This window comes from Boleophthalmus pectinirostris, unplaced genomic scaffold, assembly GCF_026225935.1.
Source record: "Boleophthalmus pectinirostris isolate CB_2022bp ecotype Guang Dong unplaced genomic scaffold, ASM2622593v1 HiC_scaffold_7, whole genome shotgun sequence".
NCBI classification, from domain to species: domain Eukaryota; kingdom Metazoa; phylum Chordata; class Actinopteri; order Gobiiformes; family Gobiidae; genus Boleophthalmus; species Boleophthalmus pectinirostris.
This window is the reverse complement of record NW_026571473.1, coordinates 21,321,275-21,334,505: the sequence shown is the minus strand read 5'-3', so window position 1 is coordinate 21,334,505 and position 13,231 is coordinate 21,321,275. Positions and strand designations below refer to the sequence as shown.

Genomic DNA, 13,231 nt, shown 5'->3' with positions numbered 1-13,231 from the left:
GGTGCATGCCTAAGTGAATGGTTGTTTTAGTTGTTAAACAACACGTTGTGCCCTTAAAAGGCCAGTTTGACACAACAGCTGACAGGCTGAAAAGAGAATTTCAGAGAGAATCACCCAGGTCATTTTAGCCAAACAAAAACTAAGTTTACTTTGTTGAAAACAATAAAATCCATTATCATACAAATTCCAACATTAATGAGTATGTATCATAGACTGTATAAAGATATATGTGGTAGGCACAGTATTAGAGTTACTATGTGTGTGTTTAAAAAAATAAATGCTCAAGTTATGATCAGGGCTTAATCTTCCTATGTCGGACAAGGCATTGATGACTTCAGACTTGAGTTGATCTGACTAACTGACTATAGGCCTACTAGTGACTCGAGACTTGACTGGGACTTGGAGCCCCATGATAAGTAAATCACTTTACTTTTTCCCCTAAAAGTATATTGCAAAAGCATTACTTTGTGAAAACATACAAAAACAAAAAACAAAACAAAAAACACTGTGCTAATGTAATTTTTAGGCTATAGGATTTATCTGGTGCAAACTTGTAGAAAGAGTCACTACATACTTTGGGACGAGGGCTGATTGGCTGTGCTAGGGTGGTCCACCCTGTTTAACTTATCTGTTTGAAAAAGCTGCTCTGAAGCTAGTGGTTAAAAAAGTATGTGCAGTGTGTGCCAAAGTAAGAGCTACTTTTGTTGTTTTAAAAATGAGGTGCCTCAGCTTTAACAAATATAACAAAAAGTATGACAGCTTAATTTCCATTCATTTATGTGTGTTTTTTTTATTACATTTAAAAATTTTCATTCATTATTATTCATCATATCATCATATATATATATATATATATATATATATATATATATATATATATATATATATATATTATACACTGTATTATATTAGCCTAATAACAATTGTGATCTTAATAATTCTTATTTAATTTCGACAAATGCAGACTCAGCAGTTCAGGACCTTTCATACGTAAGACGAGTTCGCCTCTTCTGACTGGGAAATAGTACAGATGCCTTCTCCAGTCACTAATGCTATGATAGAGTCCTATGCACTCATGGTAATGGTAATGGGCACATTTTTTGTCTATTTTTGTGGGATGGTCTGGGCTTTTTGTAACCCAAAACTGAGCGATGGAGAAGAGGACTGTGATGAAGCAGAGCTCGGGGACCAGTCTCACAGATGTGCACCCCATCGGCCAGCGCCTCCATACAGGGAAACGTACATAAACTTTTGGGATGACACGGACAACCTGATCACAACCTGCAGTGGATTTTACTGTGAGGAGCACGGAATAAACAATATGATAATAGGTACTCATAACATAGACTGAAGATAACTGAAGGGACTGATGGAAGTATAAAAGACTCAAACTTCTGGGAAGCAATTTTTTATTATATTTATCATATATCATTTATCATATCAATTGCTGACCATAATGCATGCTTTATAAAAACATATTTAATAACTGAGATGCACAAGCAACTATTGTCCTTTGCGGTCCAATTACCACTCAGTCAGCACTGTTACTTTCTTGGATCAGTTTTATTCATGCAGACTTAATATAACATTTTTATTTTAGTAAAGAAAATTCAGGACCCTTAAATGTCCTTTGTTGATCCTGAAGTTTCCTCTTTACTTCACTTTCTAGCTGAAGTAATTTTTCATAGAGGGCTTCTGATGTTTTCAGGTCAATATCCATCTGTAAATAGACAAATTTACATTATTAGTGTTTTTCCTTTATTGCTTATTGCTTTATCTTGCCTTTCTTACTTTCCGTGCTTCTGTGTATGTGTACCCAAGCCCCGATGTTAAACTGTGGTACTTGCTGTAAGGGTCCAGTGCTTCAGGTTTTTGTTTAAACAGCCAAAACTGAAATGAGAAAGCAGGCTACTTCAGTTTTTGTTTTAAATACTGTGATATAATAAAACACACTATTATAGTAACAGTATTTGGGATTGGGTGTGCCATGTTTTTATACAGTTTGAAAGGGCTTGAATTTTCCTTTGTTAATTTCTCTAAAATTAGAAAAGGGCTTACCAAAGCCTCAGCTCCATTGTGAGGTGTCAGGGTGAAGGTGTTGGTGAACAGCCTTATCTGCAATAATGTGTTAATGATGTCAGTTGTTGAATTCCAGCACAAAAACATATAGTTTAAATCTCATAACATCTCACAAGCCAAAAGACAGGCATCAGTAGTGTCCAGAGAAAAGCTGGGAATGATGGGAAGACTCTATAAGTGAGGTTTGTCATAACGAAGCCTGGACATGTCACAGATGAATACAGACCCTAAAATTACATTATAAACATTAGTCAAATAAAATGGAAGATAAGAAGATGACTAGAGAGCCTGTGACCTGTTGGTTGTAGTGAGTGTTGAGAGCCAGGCTGAGCAGGTCAGAGGCGTATTTGGAGGAACTGTAGGGCTGGGAGCCTCCTCTGTGCTGGATATCTTCCAGAGACAAGGCTGAGCGCTGGGCGTTACTCGATGAGGTCCAGATCAGCTGTGATGTCTGCCCACCACTACAGAGCAGTGACTCCAGCTCCCTGAACTATTCACACAAGATACATAGCTTTCATTAAAGCTCATAATAGAACAGTAAGTAGAGTTTCTAAAATGTGTTATTTCTCTGTTGCAATATACTTTATATCAGTCATGTTATCAGTCATCAAAGGAATTTATTCCACTTGGAACTGTTCCTGATTTTATAGTTGTTTAAGCATTTAACATCAGGTTCCATCACAGATCACTCAGAGGCAACGTGACCTGCAGGACAGGAGCCTCTGACACATTCATATTTAATGAGCCAATGTTGCTAAGCAATGGGCAGATCCTGTGTCTGTTTCAAGGGCAGTAATCATTGATTTTTTTTTCAAGTTTTAAATTTGAAACGCTGCCTCAATAGCAAAAACAGAAGAGAATCTGAGACTCACCAAAAGAAAGTGACCAAAGAGGTTTGTCGCAAACACTTCTTGAAACCCATCAGGAGTAACACTGTCCTTCTGTGTAAGGATTCCCACTCCTGTAGCCAGCATTCCTATGACTTGGCTGCAATATAACAACATTTTCATATGATCCAATAAATTGTTTACTGATCAGAGATAGTACCTTCTGGAACTCCTATTCTGAGTGATGATTTGTAGGTGACTCATGATTTGAATGTTATTTATCCATGAAAATTTAACAATCTAAACAACAAAAACAGGCATGTGAGGCTGTATAAAACTGAAAAAAGGAAAACAAACATACCCAGTGAGTACACCTCGAAAAAATGCTTTAACATCAAACTGTGGGTTTGGCATAATTCCTGCATTCAGGTAGAGGTAGTCCAGCCGGTTATACCTGCACAATAATTAACGTTATATTCATTAACATATGTCCAAGCTGCACATGTTAGAGTGCTTCATCTTAGATACTTGATAGTGTCTCCTCATGTCCCACCTGAGTTTGAACTCCTGTGCTGCCTTAAGCACAGAAGCGGTGCTGCTGGTGTCCACCTGTAGCACATCCACCTCGGCGGATGGGTGGGAGCGGAGCAGGGCAAGACGTGCTGTCTCGGCTCGCTGCATGTTCCTGCAGCCCAAACATAAGTGGACGCCCTCATCCAGCAATCTCTCACACAGGGCCAGGCCAACACCACTGTGGGAACAACAACTGCACTATGTAATAACATGATTTATTGTATTTATTTATTTAAAAAAAGGAAAGTGCACAGAAAACATCAATCTCAGAAAGAAAAGATGCTCTGCACCAGATTAAGCTACACGATACTTTCCATCTGCAGTCCTTGGGCAGGTACAAAGACATTAAAGGGCTATTTATATAAAGCAATTTCATCAATAGCCTCTTTAAAATAACCATAATCCAATTCATCATTATACATTTAAAATAGTCAAAAATCATTAAGACTAATAAATGCAATGTTTCAAATTCATCATTATCCAGTTCTCCAATTAATCTCCAATTCATTACTATGAATATCCTCTAAAATGTACAGTTATCAAATTCATCATTATTATTGTCCTCTAAAATACAATCCATCAACAACATTACCATAAAGACAAATTCACTGGTTAAACACAATTCATTTACATCTGAACAGTACATCTACAGCACACTCAGTCAAAATGTTTAAATGTTAGAAGAAGTCTAATGCTGACATAATGTTGATAGTGACTTTATCCATGGACCCAATATAGAGCACATTTTATAAAGACTGTTCCCCAACACACAGTAAAGCTCACAGTAAAGACAACAATTCATCAATAATAATGCAAAGGTTGTAGAAATGTATAGGCAGTAAATCATATACTTAAAATGAACTGAAAAAAAAAAAAACATTACCTATTTGCACCTGTAACCAAAACCACTTTAGCCATCCCTTTTCAATTTTTTTATTCACGATTAGGAGCAACAGGTATCTCCAGTTTATGGATGGACTGGCATCATGTCGTGAAGAAATGTTTGGCTCCTCCCCTGAAGCATGATTGGTCGGTACAGTGTAGTTTCCAACCAATCAATGCATAGCTTTAGTCAGCCTAATAAAATATTCAGAAACTGCCTTCTAAATAAATAAATATACACTCTTAGTTCAGCTCAGGTTTAATTTTGGTCCTGACAACGTACAAGCAAATAAACAATGTGTACACATCCATTTCACACAATACCTTGGCTTTGTAAATCCACTCACACTTTTACAAACACTAGGGATGCACTGATCCAGTTTTTCATTTCCAATACTGATTCCGATATTATGAATTTGAGTATCTGCTGATACCCAATATCAATCAATACCAGTGCAGTGACTAAAAGCTAAATTTATTCCTTTAAACAAAAGTAAAATGAGAAAACTGATCCAAATGTGTTATGGAGCTGTTATTTATCCCTCAAGTAACCACAGAACAACTTCGGATAAATAAAAATTCAAACACTGTTAGTTTTACAGGCCAACTACGACCAGTAAAATATTCTTCCTACATCAGTTTATATTTTTAAGCCAATAGTTGATCCAGCTACTTTTTTATTTTGGTGCCGATATCCAGTATCATAATCGGTGCATCCCTAACAAACACTAAACATGTAACCACTTTAGAGCAATGGCTCAAAAATCATATAAAACTGTATTGGTCAAAAACATTACCTATATGAAAAAAAAAATCACACAATATAAAACCAAAAGTATTTTTCTTTAGATGATGACATCACTCTCAACTCATTTTGAGACCTTTAAAATGCAACATAAATACGATACACCAGAAAAACAATCTTTCTATTTAAACTCACACACAATCAAATGTGTATGTTGCCAGTTGGTCAAGAGTATACTATTAAAACATGAACTGCTTCTATAAGAGCAGATGTAGACAAACATGAACAGTTATAAATATATATATATACATATACATATATATATATATATATATATATATATATATATTATATATATATATATATATATATATATATATATATATACACACACATATACATATACATATATACATATATATATATATATATATATATATATATATATATATATATATATATATATATAAACAAGTTTACTACTAGTAAAAATACAGTCACATACAAAATAAAATCACTGCAAGACGATGTCACAGATGTTGTTTGCCGATGTGCGCCGTTTGTGAGAAGTTGAGATGAAATTCTGCACTCTTTCTACATTCAAGCAGTCTTCCAAAATATAACATCAGAAACACACAATTAAATCAAAAAGTGCAGTATAGTCATTGCTACATTTTAATTTAGCTTCCTCAACATTTTAGATCTATTTAAAGTTTATTTTGTCCTGTACATTTGCTCATTGTGGTGTAATTGACTATACGCAAGTCATTCAGGGTAGTCTGAAGAGGCTGATGGTTTTGCTGCTGCGGTGGAGGGAGAAAGACTTACAGATGAGAGGTTGTGATTGGCAGCAACAGGTCAGGTGATAGGTGGTAGGAAGAAGAAAAAGGAAATACAGTCTTCCTGGTTGAATTCACGCATATAGCTTAATGTTCAGTTCAAAGTTGTAAATGGAGTCTTTTTACTGAAAACTATTAGCTTAAACCTGGATCATCCACAGGCAATACTGTCCTAAACGCTGTCATCCTCTTCAGTTAAACATGATTTGTCTAAAAGGGCTCGGTGTATTTCCTGGAAGGAGGGCCGATCTTTGGTGTTCCTCCTCCAACAGGTGAGCATGACCCTGTACAGAGCGTCTGGACACAGGACCGGCTGGGGCAGGTAGATCTACACACAGACAAAACACAACTTCAAACACTGCTTCCTACATTGCAAAAATACAATATATATGAAATGTGTGTAAACAAATGCATAACAGAGATAATAAAACATACACACATTTCATAAATTTTAGAATGATGACAAATCAGAACAGTTGTCATAGTGATAATGAATATAATAAATATTTATACAGTATCTCTTGAGTGGTCCTGAAAAGATTGCATATAACAGGGAGCTGAAACCCTTGGGTTTGAAATACATTATCATGTACTGTATTATGTACTGTAGTACTAGTCACTAATTAATCACCCCAGAAATGTATTAATTGTGGTAATATTTGTCAAATATAGATGTATGTTAAAACTGTGGCATTAGTTTAAGAAATCAGCATATCAGCTATACAGTAGCACTGACCTGTCGTTTCTGGTCCCTGAAGAACTCTCCTGTGTTCTCGATCACCTGCTCATCTGTGAGCTGAGAGTACGGCTGCTCTTTACAGAAGTTCAGAATCTCCCACAGAGTCACACCAAATGCCCACACATCACTCGCAGTAGTGAACTTTCCCTACACAAGACAAAAGGTAAAGGTTTAGGGGCCTGTAAGGGTGCATTTTAGAACCAGTTGGTTTTATTGGACAAGATAAAAGTGAGCACAAAAAGTACACAGACTAGTGCAGCAGCCTAAAAGATAATTGCAGCACAAATAAATTACATTGAATAAACTAATTCAAGATTACTTTGAAAGAGAACTCCAGTGAAAAATCTAAATAAAATCCACATTTAGTTGTGGTTTCCTTAGTGTTGTCCTCATTCAGTCCAATGCTAGGCACTGGTATCAGTCAAGGTTTAGTCTTGAGAGTTTTGTGATAAAATAGTAGAACAAATATAATGGTAATAATACCAGCAGGATGCTCTCCCAGGACATCCAGCGAATGGGCAGCACTGCTCTTCCCTGGATGCGGTAGTAGTCCCCGCTGTACAAGTTTCGGCTCATGCCAAAATCGGCTATTTTTATGGTGTAGTTCTTTCCCACCAAACAGTTTCTGGTGGCCAGGTCGCGATGGACAAAATTCAAGGAGGACAGATACTTCATCCCTGATGCAATCTGAGTAGCCATGTAGCACAGGTTCTCAAAACTGTGGAGCAAATAAGAGACACAAATATAAGAACATACTGTCCCACATTACATTATATTTAAATTGTATTGATACTTTGCAGCTGATTTCATCAACATTCCTTGGGGATGTGATGCTAAATGTAGGCTTTGCTCTGTCTGAGGCTTTGTAAAGACTTTAGTCTGAGCTTTATTTTACCACAATCTGACCAGAAAGTACTGACTGAACCAAACTTGTTTGTGCTGTTAAAAAGTCTCTCACACACGACCTTTATATGGTGATATGGCACCCCCATTATACATTTAATGATATTATGATTTTAAAAAGTCAACATTTGCCTAGTCTTTTGCAGTACCTGACGGTGGGTGCATTGCTGAGCAGAGCCAGTTGTCCCTCAGGCTCATGCTTTGATAGAAACTGGTTGAGATCTCCGTTCTCCATGTACTCTGTGATCATACATAGGGGGTCACTGTATATGCACACAGCCAAAAGACGCACAATGTTTGGGTCCTTCAGACGAGACATGATCTTTATTTCTTTTAGGAAGTCATTTCTGAAAGTAATAACTCCAGATTAGTACAAAATATTTACATATTTACATTTCAAAAATCATCCTGTCATAAGCATTACCTTGCATTTTTATTAGCATCTGAGCGAAGCATCTTTACAGCCACTAAAACAGGCTCCTCCTCAGGGTAGTCAAATTTAAAGTCTTTATTCATAAACTCTTGCATCCCCTCTGCTTCACACAAGTGCACCTGAAAAAAGATGAGATGTGGCAGAATTACAATGAGGACAGGGAAGATACAATAATAATAATAATAATAATAATGATAATAATAATAATAATAATAATAATAATCATCATCATCATCATCATCATCATCATCATCAAAGTATCTTTCATTTCTGTTTCTGTTACCATTCACACAGGCATATAACTAATCACAACTGACCAAGGAAAGGTGATAACTTATAAGATAAAACCAACTGAAGCTTAGTTTGAACCACATTGGTACCCAAGAAGTGCACTGCATCATATTCTTTACTTTTCATCCATTTCATTGGAAGTATTTTATAATACAGTATAATAACATCAGTTAAAGGAAACTAACCTCTCCAAACTGTCCTTCTCCAAGTTTTTCTTTGAATGTCAGTAATTTTCGTGGAAACTCTTCCACGGCCACATCTTTCCCTGAGAGCAGGTCCATGGTAACAGCGGGGATAGCATATGTGTTGCCCCCAGTTACTCCTTGTAGATTTACAATGTCCGCCTCTGCGTAGTGAGGGACGCTATCTTGGACCACAGTAGATGTGGTGGACTTAGAAGCAGCTGTGCTGGAAGATGCTGCAAAAAATAAGTAGATTGATTATTGAAATATGGGTTTAACTGTTTTTTTTTGTTTTGTTTTTTTTTGTACTTAAATGGGCATTTTTTTCTGTCAGGGTAATAAAAAATAAATAAATATGTATCAATATAAACTTTGGTAAAACTACTCTAATAAGCGTATAGATTACAGCATGGTCTATATGTCATTAGGGAACTTTTGATACCATTATAAAAACAGTCAATAATGCATAATATGAAGCACCTTTACTTTACAGAATAACTACTTCCTGTACCTGGCTCCTCTGAGGTCTGTGCAAACTCAGGCAGTTTGGATATGAGTCGGGAGGGTTCCTGGTAGTCTGGGCCCAAGGGGAAGATCCTCTCGTAGGTGGAGCTGGACTCTTGCTCACTGACTGAACTGGACTGAGGGTTGTTGTTGTGGCTGTAGGTGAACGTCTCGCTCTGTATTGACAAACTAGCAGTTAGTTCATCATCCAGCATCCGCCGAGTGGCCTAGAATGAGTGAGTTAGGATGAGGGAATACACTATACACTGGAGAATCGCTGAACAACAATTACATTTTATTTGTATTCATTTTGTGAATATTATGCATTATTCTGCCACCATACATAAAAGCAATATAAATTCCCACATAATAGCCATGATAAGCATAAATAAACAATATTTTGCAGGGAAATGTTTGCAAAGATAAAAAAGATAATAAAAAAAAAATAATAAAAAAAAACACTATAAAGGAAATGTAGGGAAATTGCTAAAAAATGCAATGACAGTAACAACTTTATGGTCTGCATAATAATAATATGAATCATGTTATTCCAGTAAATAAAACATAAAATGTGAATTTGGTTTAATAACATGACAACTAAAACACAAATGCAGAAAATTGCTGTGCTCCCCAGAGAATGGTTTTGCATTTGAGTTCAAATAAACTCACCTTTTCCAGCATTTTCTGCCACACCTGTCGCCACAAAATGATGACGATGATAGCCACAAGGATGAAGATAATAGCCACCAAACAGCCAATCAAAATGCGAGTGTTACTGTCGTCCACTTTGTGAGTGGGGTCGTCCTCTAGAGGGAGACAGAGAGACGGAAAAGATTAGTTATTCTAGGTTACTCACCTGAAATGCTTAGACTTGTATTTGCAAAATTAATTAATATGCATTGATTTGGCTTAAATTTCCTTTTAAACTGTTTTAAACTTTTTATGTGGATCATTACCTGGTTGTGTATTTGTTGGTAAATTAGTCTTTGGTGGCGCCAGTGTAGTGTTGTACATTGCAGTGTCTGTAAATAAAATAAACTGGGTAAAACTATGAAACAGCACTTTTTACTTTTTTTATGTTATATTTGATCTTTTTACCTGATGGAAGTACTCAACAGTTTGACAACATGCCATAATGCATAACAAATAAACAAGTTCAAGGCACAAATGAAAGTCCCACTTAACCTCCAGTAGTGTACCTGACTGGAAGGTGATCTCGCTGAAGAGCATCCAGGCCTCTGAGAAGTAGAACTGGCACTTGATAGCAGAGGCCATGTGATGGGCCAGGTTCACAGTCACAAACCGTGCACTGGGGTTTTTCGGGTCCTCCACTGGACTAAAGCTCAGGGGCGAAACCTCCCAGTCCAAGTCCGACCTGAAGTAGCACACCACCTGTCTGAAGACTTTAACATGCTTTGAAAACATGTTGTTACAGTGAACCTGCAGACAAGAAATATGGATCTTTTTTAATTACAGGAGAAATGGTAAATGATAAAGCTAAAACAGAACTATATGGCTACTGGCCAAGAAAAAGAAAAACAATCTCATGTAATCAGGAAGAATTGGCTATATAAGGCAGCAAGTGAACCTCTAGTTGCTAGTGGTCCTATAATATGCCAAATTGACTCTTGCGAGCTTTTAGGCAGGCTGTACATCTCTAAGGCTCAAAACACTCTTTTAGACAAGCTGCTATGGCAAAATACAAATATTCAAAAAATACCATGCCAATTAAAAATAGGTGGTTAAATGAAAAATAATTCAGGTGGTTGTAATGTTTTGCTTGATTGGTTTGGGCATGTACTGCATTGACCTCACCTTCATGGAGGTAAAATTGCGTGTGCGGTCGAACTCAAACATGATTTCAACATATCCATTTGGAAAGCTCTCGTTGTTCCAGCCCACATAGTCATAACCAGGCCACACATTGTAGACACGACTGACTGTGAAATCATCCAAACCACACACTCCATCAGTGAGCTGGCCCAGGCCCTCTGTCATACTAAAAAAAACAAAAAAAAAACAAAAGAAAGAAATCTGTCAAACATGAGGCCAGCTAGAATATACCACTCTCTTCAAAGAACAGTGCCATAAATTAAACCATGATACATTTTATTTAGTTTCTAATGTTGGCATCTTGTTGAGAGAGAAAAAAAAAATTGTTCATATTGCTAAAGTGTTAAAATGACCATGTAAGCTAAAGACTGTTTTGTTTTCCTTTTATCTGTGTACTCATCTACATCATTTAGCTGCAAACGGTTTTAACTCATTTACTTACCGTACATTTAATCACGCAATGCACTTTTGTAGTCAACAAATATCCCAGAGGCAACAATCATTATACTATATTCAAAATAATAATAATGTATAAAAATTACATAATATTAGTTTTCCTTTGCATGAGAAAAACAACAGCTGTAAACCTTCAAATTAACAAATATCTACAGACAACATTAAGGGGGAAATAGGGTGAAGGGTAATAGCAATATCTGAAGAATTTACCATTTCCTCTCTTCAAACAAGAATCAATGTATAATACCTCTTATCAACACTAGGTGGCGGCATTACAAAGCCAATTGTCACCTGAGGAATTTGGATGATATTCCAATTTTCTCCATTTTATTTTCCGTCTCCACTCTTTCCCTGTTCTTGAGGCAGAGTCATGAAGGACATTATTCACCACAATATCATCATCCAAAACACTGTTGTCAACATACACTACAGAACTGCTCTGGGCTTTATACTGATTATTACAGCATTTAAGTATAAGTAAAAGTTAGAATTACAGATATTTTAAAGGTGTAGCTAAACTAAGACTATAATCACTACTCAAGCAACTGGACTACAATTATATCTTCTTTTGGTACACTTATCATCCACACATTTACCAAACAAAAAAATCTTTCCCTCAATGATTTGAGTGAAATTCTTCAAAAATGCACTGACCTGTGAACGAGTGCTCCGTCATAGACAGAATCGTTCAGATAAACAGAGGAGCCAGCCAAAGTCATGTGTTCTCCAGTGGGAGCATTATATGAGACCAGACCATCTGGAAGAAAACATAAGGTGAAACATAATACATATAAGGTGAAAGACAAAACCACCAGATGCACAGTTGTTATTTTAAAATTCTAAGTTACAGAAATAATGACTGCCACAGTTAAGCTAAAGAAAATATATTAAATACATATAAATACATTAATATAAATATATAAAAATATTCATACTGAAATATAAATAATGCAGAGTACAATATCAGTGTTGTGTTGCCCCATTAAGTATAACACAACAAATCTATATACTGTGTTCGTAATTATTAGGCAAGCTGTATTTATGAGGATTAATTTTTACAATTGAACCACTACAGTGCTTGCGGTCAACCCAGAAAGTTGTAAACCTCAAACCTGAATATTTAAGAAAGTAAAAGTGAAGTTTTGGTTTTCTTAGAAAATCTATGTGTGCACAATTATTGAGCAACTATTAATGTGCAGAATTATTACACAACAACATTTTAATCTGTCAGAATAATAAACAACTAAAAATGTACAAATACACATTTCTGACATTTCAAAAAAAAATAAAAATCTGTGACCAATATAGCCGCCCTTCTTCTCAATAACGGTCATAAGTCTTCCATTCATGGAGTCTGTAAACTTCTCGATCTGTTGACGATCAACTTTGTGTGCAGCCTCCCAGGCACTGTTCAAAGAGCTGTACTGTTTTCCTTAAATCTCCTGTTTAAGAAGAGCACACAAGTTTTCAAAAGGGTTTAGGTCAGCTCAGGAAGGGGGGCATTATTTTTTCATCTTTAAAGCTTTTACTGGATAGTCATGCAGTGGAATACTTTGATACATGCAATGGAGCATTGTCCTGCATAAACATCATGATCCTCTTGAAAAATGCAGACTTTTTCCTGTGCCACTGCTTGAAGAAAGTGTCCTCTAAAAACTGGCAGTAGGTTTTGGAGTTGATTCTGAGTCCACCTACAATCTCTAACACGCTCATCTTTAATAATATCAGCCCATGCCAGTACCCCACCTTCACCTTGCTGGCATCTGAGTCAAAGTGGAGCCCTGTGCCCATTACTGATCCAGCCACAGGCCCATCCATCTGGTCCGTCAAGAGTTACTCTCATCTCATCAGTCCATAAAACATTTGAAAATCTGTCTCCAGATATTTCTTGGCCGAGTCTTGACATTGGATATTGGCTTCATGGCAGATTCATGTTTGATTCTTC

General features: G+C 36.4%; 2 protein-coding genes across 4 annotated transcripts in view; both read right to left on the bottom strand.

The window, feature by feature from the left end:
* Nucleotides 1–1,544: 1,544 nt before the first annotated feature.
* hsd17b7 (hydroxysteroid (17-beta) dehydrogenase 7) lies at nt 1,545–5,394 on the bottom strand. Its single transcript, XM_020940072.2, has 9 exons — nt 4,363–5,394; nt 3,460–3,657; nt 3,268–3,360; nt 2,952–3,066; nt 2,375–2,569; nt 2,193–2,306; nt 2,059–2,115; nt 1,792–1,890; nt 1,545–1,720 (listed from the first exon to the last, which is right to left on the bottom strand). The coding sequence occupies exons 1-9, from the start codon at nt 4,395–4,397 to the stop codon at nt 1,592–1,594; spliced, it is 1,035 nt and encodes a 344-aa protein (XP_020795731.1). The 5' UTR covers nt 4,398–5,394; the 3' UTR covers nt 1,545–1,591.
* Nucleotides 5,395–5,597: 203 nt separating this feature from the next.
* Nucleotides 5,598–13,231, bottom strand: part of ddr2a (discoidin domain receptor tyrosine kinase 2a) — a 29,155-nt gene continuing 21,521 nt past the window's right edge. For 2 of the 3 annotated variants that reach the window (XM_055164471.1, XM_055164473.1), the window contains 12 exons: nt 11,941–12,043; nt 10,813–10,996; nt 10,197–10,437; nt 9,954–10,019; nt 9,667–9,803; nt 9,005–9,224; nt 8,497–8,729; nt 8,012–8,139; nt 7,737–7,934; nt 7,168–7,402; nt 6,682–6,831; nt 5,598–6,273 (listed from right to left, as the gene is read on the bottom strand). In XM_055164471.1, the coding sequence (XP_055020446.1) occupies nt 6,118–6,273; nt 6,682–6,831; nt 7,168–7,402; nt 7,737–7,934; nt 8,012–8,139; nt 8,497–8,729; nt 9,005–9,224; nt 9,667–9,803; nt 9,954–10,019; nt 10,197–10,437; nt 10,813–10,996; nt 11,941–12,043 (2,051 nt within the window). In that variant the 3' untranslated portion in view covers nt 5,598–6,117. The remainder of the gene's footprint in view (nt 6,274–6,681; nt 6,832–7,167; nt 7,403–7,736; nt 7,935–8,011; nt 8,140–8,496; nt 8,730–9,004; nt 9,225–9,666; nt 9,804–9,953; nt 10,020–10,196; nt 10,438–10,812; nt 10,997–11,940; nt 12,044–13,231) is intronic. The other variant, XM_055164472.1, reaches the window with a different exon arrangement.

Excerpts from the sequence above, each read along its gene's own strand:
- hsd17b7 (XM_020940072.2), bottom strand. The coding sequence starts at position 4,397 with ATGGCTAAAGTGGTTTTGGTTACAGGTGCAAATAG. Across the intron at positions 3,361-3,459 it reads GCACAGGAGTTCAAACTCAG|GTATAACCGGCTGGACTACC; the intron begins GTGGGACATGAG and ends ATTATTGTGCAG. Across the intron at positions 1,721-1,791 it reads CATACACAGAAGCACGGAAA|ATGGATATTGACCTGAAAAC; the intron begins GTAAGAAAGGCA and ends GTCTATTTACAG.